The sequence below is a fragment of the Corylus avellana genome, chromosome 9 (assembly GCF_965113065.1).
Source record: "Corylus avellana chromosome 9, dhCorAvel1.hap1.2, whole genome shotgun sequence".
Classification (NCBI taxonomy): Eukaryota; Viridiplantae; Streptophyta; class Magnoliopsida; order Fagales; family Betulaceae; genus Corylus; species Corylus avellana.
The window spans coordinates 11,917,799-11,934,065 of record NC_142498.1 but is presented as its reverse complement, the minus strand read 5'-3'; the positions used below and the strand labels follow the sequence as shown (position 1 = coordinate 11,934,065).

The following is a 16,267-nucleotide window of genomic DNA, read 5'->3' as shown; positions in this document are numbered from 1 at the left end:
CCTATAACATGGTATCAAAGCCATAACCACTAACACATCTCTTCCCACCCTGCTTCTTCCTCCCTTCATTTTTTTTTTTTTTTCTTCCTTTTCTCTTTGTATTACCGATCGTGGAAGTCTGAGAAGTGGGCTTAATGCCCGTGAATCTTGATTCGGGGTAGATGGTGCCCGGCGTGTCTATGGTGGTTGGTGACTTGCCGGCTTGTTCTGTGGTGGTTTCCGGCGTGTTCTGTGGTGGTGGCCAGCATGTTCAATACGTTGCTGCTTTGTGGTCGTCGCTTGGGTTTATAGCCGTGGTGGTTGGTATCGCCGGTGAGGTCTGATGAACGCCGGCGTGTTTCAACGTGTTTCCGACAAGACTCTGGCAAGCCTCCGGTAGGTCTCCGGAGACATTTTCTGTCTCGTTTAGCTTCTGGTTTTGGTATTGCAAACGTGGTCTGCCTATCCCCAACGAGTTTGGATCGTCTCCAGCGAGTCTCCAGCGAAGCTCCCTGTTTGGTTTTTTCAACCGTATTCCTACTAGTTTCTCTCTCTTTCTCATTATTTTACTAATTGGCATTGGTTTGAGCTGGTTTTTGCCATTTTTCCAGCATTGTTGCAATGGGTTTTTTTTCCATTTGTTTTTTTTGGTGGGTTACAGTTACTTATCTGCTGTATTTCTGTGGTGGAGTCTTTGGCTTCTTTGTTGTTGAGATTATGGCTGATTAACGTGAGAACTTCCTTAGTTAATGCCCCAATAACTCATGAAGCCAAATGGGAAGAACTATAGTTATTGGGCACGGTCTGTTGAAGTTTTTTCTGAAAGGCAAGGGCTTGTTTCTTCATTTAACTTCGGGTATGCCTGAAGGCATTGCTCCTAGCCTTTGGGAACAAGAAGATAATCAAATTATCTCTCTTATATTGAACAATATTGAGTCTCACATTGGATCCTCATGCATCTATCTGCCTACTGCCAAGGATATTTGGGATCATCTCAGTCATATGTATTCTAGTAATGGAAATATCACTCCGATTTATGAGGTGTAAACAATATTTTGGGCTTGAACAAGGTACTTAGACAGTGGATGAGTACTACAATCAGGTTGTGGCCATCTGTAAGGAGAGGAACTTGTACCAACCACCGTCTATGGACCTGCAAAAAATGGAAAAGCAATGTTAAGATGTGGATGTGATTCGGTTTCTTCTTGGTTTGAAACTCGAGTTTGAGTAGGTTCATGTGCAGATTTTGGGTGGTTCTGATCTCCCCTCACTTCCTGATCATGGCTCTTAGCTGAGTTATGAGCGTATTGCTGAGTGCGCTGCTTTTGTTACTACCCATGGCAGCTCTAGTAGTTATCGTGGCCGCCGTGGTGGTCGTGGTTTTCGTGGCGGCCGTGATTCTCGAGGCGGTGGTCGAACTGGTAGTCGTGAGCCTCACAAATGTACTCACTGTGGTCGTAGTCATCATTCTGTGGATTTTTGTTGAGACTTGCACGGCAAACCGTCTGATTTTGTCAATCAGGCTTTTTCTATGAAGGATTCTCCTACTATTTCTAGACCACCTACTAGTTCGAGTCCTGCTCCAGATTATGATCTCATCTCCATTCTGAAAGATGAGTATGCTCAATTCTTGGCTCATAAGCAGGTTACTTCCACTTCCACTACTACTCTTGCTCAATCAGGTACTGCATCTCATTGTCTTTTATCCTCCACTCGTGACCCCTGGATTATTGATCCTGGCACCAATGAACATATGAATAGTTCGTCCACTTCTCTCTCTGATTATCATCCTGTTGATACACCCCACATTGTCACCCTAGCTAATGGTTCTCTCTCCACTGTAGCCGGCTCTGGCCATACACATCTGAGTCTAGATCTTGAGTTGTTGTCTGTTCTACATGTTCCTGGTTTTCCTTTTAATTTGTTATCCATTAGTAAATTACCAAAGCTCTTAATTGTTTTGACAATTTTTACCCTTCTTTATGCATTTTTCAGGATCTCAAGATGAGGAGGATGATTGGTATGGGGCATGAAGTTGGTGGCGTGTATTACCTGGATCTTGAACCTTCATTTTCCTCTCGTGCTTTACAGTCGTCAACCTCAGCTCTTCAGTGGCCTTGTTGTCTTGGTCATCCTTCCCTTCCTACATTGAAGCATCAAGTCCTGAGTCTTTGTCATGAGTTGTCCGTGCCTTGCGAAGCTTGTTAGCTTAGTACCGTCGTGTTTCTTTTCCGTCAAGAGTTGTCAGTTGAGTTTCGCATCCTTTTGAGTTAGTTCATTCTGATGTATGGGGTCCTATGAATATTGCATCCAATAAATTTCATTATTTTGTGACCTTTGTGGATGATTTTTCCCGCATAACTTGGTTATTTTTAATGAAAAATCGTTCAGAGTTATTTTTGGTTTTCCGAACTTTTCGTAATATGATTAAGACTCAATTTACTTAAAAAATCCATATTTTGCGTTCTAATAATGCCAAAGAATACACATCTAGTTCCTTTGCCTCTTATTTGTCTGATAAAGGAATTATACATCAAAAATCGTGTGCTCACACTCCACAACAAAATGGTGTGGCTAAACGCAAGAATCATCTTTTATTGGATGTTACACGTTGTCTTTTATTTCATATGCATGTTATCTCATTAATCGGATGCCCTACTCGGTCTTAGATGGTGCTTCTCCACATTCACTCTTATACTCTTCTTCACCCCCGTTTGCCTTACGACTAAAGGTTTTAGGGTGTGTTTGATATTTCATAACTTGGGTCCTAGCTATGATAAACTTGATCTTCATTCCACTAAATGTGTCTTCCTTGATTATTCCATAATTCAGAAGGGATATCGTTGTTATAATCATGTTCTTTGCTGCTACTTTACTAGCGCCGATGTCACATTTGTTGAGTCTCTTTCCTATTTTCCTATTGATGCGTCTTTCGAAGCATCTACCCTTGAGCCTAATGTCAAGTTTGTTCCGCTGCCTGTTCCATATCTCTCTAAGTCTGTCGTGTTGCCTCCACGCTCTTCTGCTCCTCTCCAGGTTTATACACGAAGGCACACCCATCAGCTCCTGCACCTCCACCATCATCCGTCCCGTCTTCGGATCTGCTGTCACCTGCATCTGATTCCTTGCCCATTGCCCTACGGAAAGGTATACATTCTTGCACGACTAAACATTCTATTAGTCAGTTTGTATCCACTAGTTCTTTATCTCCTTCTCATTCTTGCTTTATTTCCCACCTTTCTACTATTTCAACTCCAAAGACAATGCAGGATGCCTTATCTGACTCTATTGGAGGCAAGCTATGGAATTGGAAATGAAGGCCTTGCATCATAATGGTACATGGGAACTTGTTCCATTACCCGCCTGCTAAGAAGACCGTTAGTTGCAAATGGGTATACACGGTTAAGTTTAATCCTGATGGTTCAGTTGAACGGTTGAAAGCTCGTTGGTTGCTATGGGTTATACCCAAACATATGGTATTGATTATGATGAGACGCTTTCTCTAGTTGCCAAAATCTCATCTGTCCGTATTCTTATTTCTTTGGCTACTAATCTTAATTGGCCCTTATTTCAGTTGGATGTCAAAAATGCCTTTTCACATGGGGATTTACATGAGGAAGTTTATATGGAGCAACCACCTGGGTTTGTTGCTCAGGGGGAGTATTGGAGTTGTTTCTATAAGTTAGAAAAGGCTTTGTATCGCCTCAAGCAATCTCCACGATATGGTTTTAAGGGTTTTGGGTATGGGTTTTCCCTAAACCTAATGACAAAACCTCTGGGCGTCTCAAGTTTTCTCGTAAGGTGCAGTTGAAGGATCGGGATAGCCCCTTCTAGGGAAGGGAGTTACCGTCGATGGTGTCTACGGAGTGGGTTCCTTCGATGGCTCCAGAGTCTCCTTCACCTGCTGTGGTTCCGGAGTCTCCTTCATCGCCGATGTCTGAGGTTCGGCTGGATGCGCTTGTGTTCACGGACGATCAGCCTCCTGAGTCTCTTGCGGGTGATGGTTGGGACCCGTTGTCGGTGCGAGTGTCGGAAGCTTTGCCGGTCCGGCAGATCGCTGCGGTGAGTACTACTGCTTCTCAAGCAGTTAACTCTGTCTCATCTACGGTGGTTATTTTTTCGGCAAGCCCTTTGTGTAGGGATAGGGAGGATTCTTTTTTTGGGTTGGCGGATCCCTTCTCTGACAAAAGGCTTGATCAGACGGGGTTTTTTCGTCTAAGAGTTGTCTCTCCTTCTCCGTCAGTGGTCAAGGAGGCATCCTTGTCATCTCGGGGTTTTAAGGATGACAGCTCCATGGGGGTGGTGGAGTTGTGTAGGGTCAGGGAGGCCTTTGAGTTTTTGGTGATGGAGGAAGTTGCTGTTAAGGCTTATAAGAACACTGCTCCGGTGAAAGATTTGATCCATCGGGGGTTTTTAGGGTCGAAAACTGCTTCTCCCTCTATGCCGGTGGTGAAGGAGGTGCTCTCATCTATTCAGGGCTCAAAGGTTGACAATGTAGAACCTCAGGTCTGCTCTAGAGTCTCGACTTCTTCTCATTCCCTTGGGGCAGCTGAGCTGGGCGTGAGTCTTAGCCGATTTTTTCCTTGCATGTCAGAGGGTGGTGCCCCCATTTATTCTTCTGTCTCCAAGTCTCAACTGGGGTATTCCCAGAGGGTGAAGGAAAAAGTTGCTAAGCAGTTGAATAAAAACAAGGAGCTTCTTGCCGAGGTGGTGGCAGAAACTCCGATGGAGGCGGTGGAGGGCTATTCCAAGGTGGTGCTTGATGCGGTGAATTTCGCTCCCGTGGTGGGGTTGTCTTGGGGAGGTGACAAGAAAAGGCTTTTGGATCTTTTTTCAGTCACTGATAAGGAGAGAGAGCCTATAATTGACATTTCTGCTTCAAAGGTTAAGGAGAAGAGGGAGCTCAAAAATTTGGAATGCTCCATAAATTTTGATGCTAGAGGTCGGAGGCCTTCTTCGGCGAAGTGGTAGGCGAGGGTTTTTTGGGTCTAAAAATGTATTTTCCTTCCCCCCTGAGGTGCAATAGGGGCTTTGGGTTTTTAGGGCTTTTATTGGGTTTTTTGCAGGTTTTAGATTTGGATTATTTTTCGATTTTTTTGGGTGTTTTGTGTTTGGGCTTTGGTTGGATTACCTATGTATACTTTCTTATATACTTAGAGGCATTTTGCGCTTTTTTTTTTTTTTTTTTTTTATATATACAACATTACTTATCAAAACAAAAAAAAAAAAAAAAAAAAAATACTAAAAATCAGCCATTATACCAACTCAAAAAATAATATTGATGACCTGCCAAACCGTTTGGCACACTGCCTCAAAAAGTCCAAAACAGACCAGAAAGTGCCAAAGAAACAGAGGAGACAGCTATTTTCACGATCAACACATCAAAAACACATTGTTTAGTGCTCGTGATGGATCAGGCGATCACCAAATCGCCACCATTTGCAGGAAGGACGGCCCAAAGGACGCTGGTGGTACCTTCTGTGGGTGGTGCGACCTAGATGATGGTGAGCAACATTTAGTCACACAACCACAAAGATGTGGGTGCACTAGTCACACCACCACGGACGAAAAAACATGGAGCAAAAGAAGAAGAAAAAAATGAACCCAAACTCATCTTTGATACCAAGTGGAAGAGAAAGAAAGAAAGAAAGAGAAGGAAAACTCTTATTTGATAATAAAGCTTTCATACGATTACATAGGTTTAAATAGAAGAGACCTATAGACTAATATGGAAAGAAATGAGGAAATATTATAATCAGAATAATAATAGGAATAAATCAAGGAGAATCAAATCATAGCATATCGGTAGTTTCCATCTTTAACATGTTCTACTTAATGTTATGCATCCTGAGAGAAAGAAATGATTGAAATTTTGAAAATAGTGAAAAGACAATGGTGGAATAAAAGGCCTTCTTCAAAACCCTATTCCACCGAACGGCTACCTATAATTGTTTCATATTTCTAATTTTCATGACTTTGTTATCTTCTTTTCTTTTTCTAGTTAGTTGTTACTCTTATATACTTCCACCATACTTGGTTGTGCCCTTTTACGTTTTAACGGATTTTGATTACCTATGTAATAAAAATAAAAATAAAAAGCAGTTATGGTTAATCAACTACAAAAATAATAGGTGAAATTGTAGGACCTCTTTTGTCTTCCCTGAAATGAGCTGATATACAGAGAGAAGATTGTTGCATTCTGGTCTTTCTGGATTGTCAAATTCCAAGCTGAAAAAATCACCAGAAAACACAGGATATAGAATTGAGGTTAGAGAAGAAAACGATTCAATTGACGGGATAATCCCAACAATGCAGACCATCAAAAGAGCAGACAATTCATGAGATCGCAAATGCAGAGATTAAGTACTTACCCACTGAGCGAGTCAGTTTTGCAACGTTTTATCTTGTTTGCTATTACCTTCAAAAGAAACAAGCCAACTCAGAATAAATGAAAGGAGGGGAATAAAATGACAAAGAACTAGCAAAGTCTGATACTATATGTCCCACAAATTTATCAGAAGCAAGATAAAATTTGATGAATATCTCTACATATGATTTTCAAAATTGAAATTCTCGGAGTTAACAAAAGCAAATACCAATTGTCTCATTGTAAAGAGCAAACAAGTTGACTCTAACTGATAACATCTCTCAAGAGGTTCCAATACATCAACTACTTTGTTTATCAAGTTGCACCAAAACTTGAATTTTCAAATTGCTTGTGAATTTAAAAGCAACTTTAACTTTGCCACTCAATGCTCAAAGGAATTGGCCACCTCATCATCATATAGTTTTTTACCACTAAATTCAAATTAATGTTCAAAAACAACGGTTAATTTTAATTTCGATAAGGTGCCAAGAAACATCGTCGGCATTCTAGTGAAAACCCCAAGTTTTTCAGATTATTCTAGATGAATTTGAACTCGGAGATACAATTTCAATGACTGTGCAGAAGCCACATTAGGTCATAGAACAAATAGCGAGCCAATTGATGAGAACTTCAGTGGCAAATCAATGCCTCAATGCACTATAGTTTAAAACGAAGAAGAGGTGGGGGAGATATTGATAAAAGCAAAAATTAACAGGACATAACAAGTAATATTGGAAGACAGCAAAATTAGCCCATTAGGGAGACTTATCAAGATATCTCTTAAATGTAGATAACCCTGATTTCTTGAAAGTTTCAATGTATCAATTATACCCTATTCCACATTTAGTGATTCACTGATCAAGGAGTAAAAAAATTTTTGAGAAAGGAATTAAGGAGAACTCGAAAAAAGAATATACAAAAGGAAAACAGTGAAGAGATGATCTGAAATTGCACTGAATAGTAAGAATTGCCCCTCAGCTAAAATGTCCGCCTCCAAGCCAGGCAATGGCAGAATCCAAATACAATCTAAAGCAGTAGACTTTATGAATTCCCGTTCTCCCTTCAAGTATCACAGGGGATCTGGCCTCCCCATGCTATGAAAATATCAAAGCTCCAACCCAAGAGTAAACTTTAGAAACCTTTAAAAGGCCACAAAAAAGTGAAGTGACAGCTTCAACCTTTGGGGAATCGTCCTGGCCATCAGATCTGGTCTATCACTGCAGTGTGGAGTCTAATGAGACGATGTAATGCCTACTCACATTTCTATTTACCTCAATGAATAATCTCCCAAGTTGTTTTTCAAATCACTCTTGGTGAAAGCACATATGGTAACCAACATATTAGCATGATCCAATACTCAAAATCAAAAGTTATCAAATACAAGATTAAAGACTACCTCCATGGTACCAATGATATGATCAACAGCTAATTGCTTTGGCATTATGCTAAATCTGACAGCCAATGCTTGATGCATATGACAACAATATTATCATGTACTCTTTGATGTTAGCATCAATGATATATTACCTCATGTTAATATAAAATCTATTAAACAAAACTAAATTACATTACACATACATGTATAAAGTATGCCTACTTACATCTTTTGAATCGAGAAGGTTGATTCGAGATAGATCAGAAGGAGCAGACTTGGACATCTGTAATATTGAACCTCCAAAAGATGTCAATTATTATATAAAATCTTTTCATAAGAATTATATATAAAACCTCAAAGAATCTTAGTTATAATAACTTATTGATCAGGAGGGTCTATCGAAATTCATGATACCTATCTAGGTAATTGAAGTACTTATGTCCAGTTACAATAAAATTTGAACTTCAAAGAAAACCCTCCAAGCCCTTTTGTAGCATACCATCCACACATGAAATTGAAATTTACTTCAAATTCAATATTTCTTAACAAATGGGAAAACGCTCATGAAATCCAACTTGTACTTCATCCAGATACAATCTAGTTTCTTTTTTGGCCAATTTAAACTCCAGTTCAACTGAAGTAAAATTGCAAAAAGTTCCTGTTGGGACAATATCAAGCAATTTAATATTGAATTAGTTTCCACTTGTATCTATTGCCTGGTTTGATGCCATACAATAAATATAGCCATCCTACCTAATAGATAAATTTTTTTAAGAAAAAAGGCACACAACACTCTAATGTATAAAAACTATACATATGGAAAAGCAGGGGAATAAGAACTATGGAAACCTTGGAAAGACCATCAGTGAGGGACATAACTCGGGCTCCAGCTGGTGGTATAAGGGGCTCAGGAACCTATATCAAGAAACACATTTAGAAAAAAATGTTCCAGTTGCCATGATACTTCACGCGCTCAATTAAAGAGTTTCAACAAACCCACCTTAAAGATAGCACCACCTCGCCTGTGACCGGAACATAAAAGTATAAGGGGTCAAGTCAATAATGCAGAAATAAAAAGGGGGCCTAAAAATAGAAAATACATAACCTCTTTACATTAGTAGCTTCCACTTCCAAGTCAAAATAAAATTTCTTCTTACCCACCCAATTTCTTCAACTTCCTTCCTCCATATAAATAATTAACACGCTCAGCCAGCTCACGGGTCAACTCCAGATGCTGCTTCTGATCCTCACCAACAGGTACAAAGTCAGACTGCAGAGGCATGCTGCAGCTTATGAGAATCATACATTTTCAGGGTAATCAACTTAACATTAATATGTGGAGCTGATTAAGCACAAGCCATAATGTTGAGCACGTTGCAATTAAATACAAAATCATACAGACAATAGAAACTCAACTACACTAGTTAAGAGACAATGATTCTTTTGCTTCCTCAAAAGTCCATAAGAAACAAAAATATCAGTAAATAGACAAGATCCAAATAATCATATACCAACTACTAAGTGATACAGATTTTCTATGTCCAATTACATAATGCTGCAGATGTTGATGACCACCTGATATAAGAGAATATCAGAAGCCATTAGAACAGGATAAGTCAAAAGAGCAACAGCAACATTTTCATCGCCCTGAAAAATCAAAGTGAAAGAAACATATTAATTTGAATCAGTGAAAACATTATACAGTCGACAGTAAAGTGCACAGAAAGACTAAAATAAGAGAGAAACTGGGGTCCTCTATGCAAAACAAACAATCTCAAATCAAAACCTGAACATTACACCTTAGAAGCACAAGAGTAGATTATGGGTTGAAAATGATAATTAATACTAAATTTAAAAATAAAAAAAAATAAAAAATAAATAAAAAATAAAAAAAATCCCCAGAAATATGATATTGTCCTAGAACTATGGACATCTTAATGTGGGTTTTGACATCCAAAAACACAAACTTTTGCATCTGCCTTCATTAATAAACCATAAATAGGAACCTTTTTTCTGTGGTCTTCAATGCCAAGTGCTTAGGCACTACCAAACCTAGATCTTGATGTTAGATTATGGACTTACTATATTTCACTAATAGAAGAAAGTTCTCATCAATTGGATTCCTCTGAGCAAAGAAGCTCCCAGTCTATTTTAACCAGTTCATTAGCTATCTCAAGACCAGTCTTTTTGTTATTATGTTATGCTTTATATTATTATGTTTTAGTATTTTAAAAAGGTCATGTGACTAGCATGTAACTTTTAATGAAGTTGGATGATTAAGCTTTATTTGTTCCATAAAAGATGGACTACGATTCTAGGGTTACTCAAGGGTAATATAAATATCCTCTTTTTGAGTCATTGTAGGCAGCCTTTTCTTCTCTAATATAAGAAATTTCAGTACTGAGTTCTTGGACTCTTTGGAGCCTAGAAATTGATATTTTGATGTTTCAACTTCAATCTTATCTTCTTACTTATCAAAAAAAAACTTCAATCTTATCAACTTCTCTTTGCTATATAGTCTTGATTACTGCTGGAATTCTTCTTCAACCCTTTGTAAGTGTCAATTTGCTAGAAAGGTGGCATCTTTGGCTGGTTCATATCAGATCTATTCTAGATCTAAGTTCTCTTTGCTGCATCAAGTGGTATCAGAGCAACAAATCCTAGATCAAAGCCACAAAATTCAAATCTGGGTCAAAGGTTGCAAGTTTAAGATATAGTTGGTTTCGAGATTCTTCGAATTGCTGTATTCCCAACAAGTAAGGCAAGGTGGGGTAGATAAAATTTGTTGGATGCCTTCAAAGAGGAAAATTTTTGAGGTGAAGTCTTTCTACAAGGTGAAAATAAATTCAGCCCCGGTGGATGGTCCATGGAAACTTATTTGGAAGAGTAAAGCTCCACCGAGGGTGGCTTTTTTCGTATGGACGGCAGTTATGGGGAAAATTCTAACATTGGACAACCTACGGAAGAAGAACATCATTGTGACGGAATGGTGTTGTATGTGCAAGAAGAGTGGCGAATCTATTGATCACCTTTTAGTGCATTGCGAAACTGCTGTTGAGGTATGGAACATGATTCTCCAACTCTTTGGTATAACGTGGGTGATGCCTGGGAGTTTGAAGGAATGCTTGGGGAGTTGGGGAGGGCAAAGGGGAAAGCGGACAGTCATGTACATTTGGAGGATGGCTCCTTTGTGTGTAATGTGGTCATTATGGAGAGAAAGGAATGCGCGGAGCTTTGAGGATCGTGAAATGGGAATTATAGAATTGAAGAAAAGGGTGATCCAAACACTCTACTCTTGGAGGGTCATGGGGTTTTCTTCGCAAGCTACAACGCTTACGGAGTTTATCGATCTATGTGCGTCTTTTTCAGTTTGAAGCTCGTGTAGTGGGCTCTTTTGTATACTTCCTGTGTACATGGGTTGCGCCCCTTGCGCTTTTTATATAATGCCTTTTACTTATCAAAAAAAGATATAGTTGGTCATGGTAGAGGGTCGTAGGGGTAGCAGAAATCAAGGCCAGCAGACAGAGATGGCTGAGATGAGGTGTATGATTGAAGATTTGTCACGGCCTGTACACTCTCTTCAGCAAGGGGAACTAGTGGGAGCCCGTATGGAGATACTGGAAGGCAAACACGAGCCCTTGGACATACCAGAAGGTCTTAACAATGAAAGCAATGATATAGAAGATGAAAATCCTTTTCGTGATGCAGGACCCGTAGAACATGCAGCATGAGGTGGATTGGAGGATTGGTTAGTGCATGCTGTTGACTTAAATTGTGGAGGAATCAAGACAGAAGTTGCTGATTTTTTGGAAAGAAGCATGCAGAGGATCATTTAGATTGGGAAGCTAGTTTAGAAACTTATTTTGTGTGGAAGTCGATAAGTGAAGACAGAAAGGTGGTGTTTGTGAAGCTTAAATTGAAGGGTACTGCACCTTCAATGGTGGAAGAGAGTTGAAAAAAACGTGCTCAGCAAGGCAAGCCAAAAATCAACACACGGGAGCACATGAAAGTGAAGTTACGGAAGCAACTTTTGTGGGTTGATTATGCAATGGAATTGTATGATGGAGGCGCTGAGTAGGATGATGGAGGCTACAAAAAACAGTGGTCTTGTGGCAGGCTTATCAGTGGGGAAGAGAAACAATCCTAGACTTAGTGTCTCACGTTTGCTGTTTGTTTATGATACATTGATCTTTTGCAGTCCCAATGAGCATCAACTCAGAAATTTGCGTTGTCTGTTTCTATGCTTTGAAGCTGTCTCGGGGCTAAAAGTTAACTTGGAAAAGTCTGAGATTGTTCCAATTGGTGAGGTGGAGAATGTTGATAGGCTGGCAAGCATCTTTGGTTGTAGGGTGGCAAGATTACCTATGAAATACTTGGGTCTTCCTTTGGGGGCGCATTACAAGTCTACCACCATTTGGAATGACATTGTTGAGAAAATGGGAAGGAAATTGGCAGGTTGGAAGAAAATGTATCTATCAAAAGGTGGGAGGCTCACACTGATTAAAAGCACCTTCTCCAACCTTCCTACATACTTCTTGTCTCTATTTCCTATTCCGATGAGTGTGGCGAAAAGATTGGAGAAGCTACAACGAGATTTCCTATAGGATGGACTAAATGAGGAGCCCAAATTCCATTTAGTAAAATGGGAAATCTATTTGCCCATGAAAGGTGGAGGTTTGAGCATCCGAAACTTGCGCACTTTTAATCTCGCTTTATTGGATAAATGGTTATATCGATATGCTACGGAAAGGGAGGCATATTGAAAGTTGGTTGTTGAGGTCAAGCATGGGTGCATGCAGTGACGGAGGGAGGGGGAACCGGCATAGGCCATGCCCCTCCCCCCCCCCCAAAAAAAAAAATAAAAAATAAAAAATTTATAAGTAAAAACAAACAAACAAACAAAAGAGTAAAATTTTAATTTTAGTTATTTGGCCCTATTTTTAAATTTTTTGGCCCTATCTAATAAAAAATTTTGACCCTATTCTTAAATTTTTTGGGCCATACCCATCAATTTTTTTTTTTTTTTTTTTTTTTTTTTTTGGCCCTTACGGCCTTACCCATGCAAAACCGGCTTGCATTTCAAAATTTCTAGAATCAGAGAAAAGAGACCGCTATTCACTTGTTTTGGGAAATGGGAGTAAATGGCCACACACATGGCAAGAGACAAGAGTGTGCAGTGACTTTTTATTGTTTATTTTTTCAAGTTTCAATTTTCTTGTTTCTTGCCAAACTTGCCGTGCATTGTGTGTGTGGGTGTGAGAATTGAAGTGTGAGAATGGGCGCTCCAAGGCAAGTGGGGACAGTGAGAATTATAGTTATTTAGTTGTTATTTAATAAGTATAGTTATTTAATAGTAAACTGTAATATTTTTTAATTTTTATTCGATAATGATAGTTTGGGGTAGTCTTTAGTTCATAAAAAACAAGCAAAATATTTTTTTTTTAATAAAAAAATTTGGTTGGCCCCCTCCCAAAAAATTTCCTGGTTCTATCCCTAGGTGCATGAATGGAGGTTGGTGTACCAAAGTGGTGGAGGGTCCTTATGGAGTCGAAATGTGGAAACATATTCGAAGAGGATGGGAAGTTTTCTCGAGATTTATCAATTTTGGAATAGGAGATGGTTTCCACATTAGGTTTTGGCAAGATCATTGGTGTGGGAATCAGCCCTTGAAGGAAGCTTTTTCTGAATTATTTCGAATCGCTAGCAATAAGGAGGCATGGGTTAAGGATCATATGCAACTGTCCAATGGCATTATACAGTGGAATGTTCCTTTCTTACGAGCTGTCCAAAATTGGGAGGTAGAGGTGGTGACAGCTTTCTTTGGGAAGTTATATGCTTTTCGCAAGCGTATGGGAGTGACGGACTGCATGTTGTGGAATCCTTCCAAATGAAATATCTTTGAGATAAAGTCTTTTTTTCGCATGCTCTCTTCTTTGGAAACAGAAACTTCCTCTTTCCCATGGAGGAGTATATGGAAAGTCAAAATTCCATTACGAGTCAATTTCTTTGTGTGGACGGCGACTCTTGGAAAGATTCTGACTTTGGACAACTTGTGTAAAAGAGGTATCATTGTGGTGGGATGGCGTTGTATGTGTAAGCAAAGTGGTGAGTGTATCAACCATCTTCTCCTTCATTGTGAAGTGGCACGAGCACTATAGAGTATTATTTACTCTTTTTGATGTCACACGGGTCTTGTTTGGAGGGGTGGCAGATTTGTCAGCTTGTTGGGGTGGTCAGCGTGGTAATATTTCAACTAAGGAGGTGTGGCGAATAGCACCAATGTGTCTTAAGTGGATTATTTGGCGAGAGCGAAATGCAAGATGTTTTGAAGATCAAGAAAGGTCAATGGAAGAGCTCAAAAAGCAGATTATTCAAACATTGTTCCATTGGACCGACGCCTGTAGTGTGCCTAAGATTTCCACCATGCCTCAATTTTTATCTTTATGTTCCTCTTTTTGCCTTTAGTGGGGCCTTTCTTTGTATACTTCTTATGTACTTAGGTTGCACCCCTTTGTGCTTTTCAATGAATTACTTATTTATCAAAAAAAAAAAAAAAAAAAAAAGGATTCAACTCATTGAAACAAAAAGGGACGTTTGTGGAGAAACACACTTTAGAATTCAACAACCTCTCTATTCGAGTTGGTTTGAATGAGACAAACAAGCAGATGACATCTGGTTATCTTGCTAGCTTGAACCAACCCATTACAGATGAATTGGGAGTGGTTCGTTTATTTAATCTTGAAGATACTCGACAATGTGCCTTAATGGCAAAAAAGCAGGTGTTGTGTTACAGTGTAAGGAGACCTTTGTCTGGCAAAGCTGAGCGTGCAACACAAAGCGGTTCAACAATTGTTCAAAGTTTTTGTAATGGCCAAACAGCTCAAAAGATTGGTCAAGATACTTCTATAATGAACCGGACAGCAGATAAAAATAATGCCAATATTGACAGAAGTGAAAAGGGAAAGGATGTAGTAAGATATAGAGCACAAAGCAATTATGGTCCAGCCTCTTCCAAGGCTGGGTCTGGATCACATGTGTAATGTTTTGCATGATGAGAGAGGGGACACACTTCATATGCTTGTCCACAGTGGCGGGTGAACCTTGTAGAACTTGAAGACGAAGAAATGCTACTGGGGCCGACTTATGATGACTATGATGATGAGGAAGAGGATGTTGATATCTACCCAGTACAAGGAGAGTTTTTGGTGGTACGACAAGTGATGACAACACCAAGAGTGGAGGAAGAAGATTAGAGGCAGAATAATATCTTCCAAACAAGAGTTCTTTGAGGTAGGAAGGTGTGTGGTGTTGTTCTTGATGGGGTAGTTGTGAGAACATTATTTCCAAAAAGGCAGCCGAAAAGTTGAAATTGCCTATTGAAAAGCATCATCCCAATAAAATTGTGTGGTTTGGAAAAGACTAGGGCTCCTAAATTCCAACCTCAAATTGTTCCACTGCAGTAGGTTTAATGGGAGAATGTTGCTAGACTCAAAAGTTGAAATAAAGTCACACCCACATCCCAAAAGACCAGATCGTCTCCATGCTATTGCTGCTAGCCTTGCTACAGCTGGTATATTTCCAGGAAGATGCTATCCTATTTCTGCTAGAGAAATTATAAAAGAACTTCAGATGGCCCATTCCTGGGAGCATCTTGAAACCGTTGAACTTACAAGTCATATTCTCTCTAGTTATTTCGCTCCTGACCATGCCAATGAGCATTCAGCACGATCTGCTAGGCTTGCAGCAGGTTTGTGTGCTGATCTTGCTACATCAATTTTTTTTTGCAAGTGCCAAAAATGGTTTTTCTCTGATTAGGCCTCCTGGTCATCATACTGGTGTAAGACGGACCATGAGCTTTTGCCTCCACAATAATGCAGTCATTGCTGCATTAGCAGCTCAGGTTGCAGGGTTTAAGAAAGTGCTTATTGTTGATTGGGATGTTCAACATGGAAATGGCACACAGGAAATATTTTACCAGAACAAATTGATCTTGTATATATCATTGCATAGACACAAGGGAGGAAAGTTCTATCCTGGTATTGGAGCTGCACATGAGGTTGGTACCATGGGGGCAGAAGGATATTGTGCAAATATACCAAGGAGTCGTGGGGGAGTTAGCAACAATGATTATATTTTTGCCTTTCAGCATATTGTGTTTCCTATAGTTTCTGAGTTTGCTACTGATTTCACCATCATATCAGCATTCAGCAGGGTTTGATGCTGCAAGGGGTGATCCCCTAGGATGCTGTGATGTTATGCCTGTAGGATATGCACGTATGATGCACATGTTGTATGCCCTCTCTAGTGGAATGTTGCTTGTTATTCTCAAGGGCAGCTATAATCTATGTTCAGCATCAACTACGGAAAGGGAAGCGTATTGGAGGCTGGTTGTAGAAGTAAAATATGGGTGCATGAATGGCGGTTGGTGTACTAAGTTGGTGGAGGGCCCTTTTGGTGTTGGAGTGTGGAAACATATTAGGAAAGGGTGGGGAGTATTCCCGAGATTTATTAGATTTGGAGTAAGAGATGGTTCTCTTATTAGGTTT

At 39.7% G+C, this 16,267-nt stretch overlaps 1 protein-coding gene across 2 annotated transcripts in view; it reads right to left on the bottom strand.

The window, feature by feature from the left end:
- OVA4 (Nucleotidylyl transferase superfamily protein) overlaps window positions 1-16,267 on the bottom strand; it is a 44,392-nt gene that overhangs the window by 9,036 nt on the left and 19,089 nt on the right. For both annotated transcript variants that reach the window (XM_059604512.2, XM_059604511.2), the window contains exons 7-13: window positions 9,297-9,368; window positions 8,879-8,991; window positions 8,722-8,743; window positions 8,571-8,636; window positions 7,948-8,004; window positions 6,351-6,397; window positions 6,126-6,207 (exon numbers count right to left, since the gene is read on the bottom strand). In XM_059604512.2, the coding sequence (XP_059460495.1) occupies window positions 6,126-6,207; window positions 6,351-6,397; window positions 7,948-8,004; window positions 8,571-8,636; window positions 8,722-8,743; window positions 8,879-8,991; window positions 9,297-9,368 (459 nt within the window). The remainder of the gene's footprint in view (window positions 1-6,125; window positions 6,208-6,350; window positions 6,398-7,947; window positions 8,005-8,570; window positions 8,637-8,721; window positions 8,744-8,878; window positions 8,992-9,296; window positions 9,369-16,267) is intronic.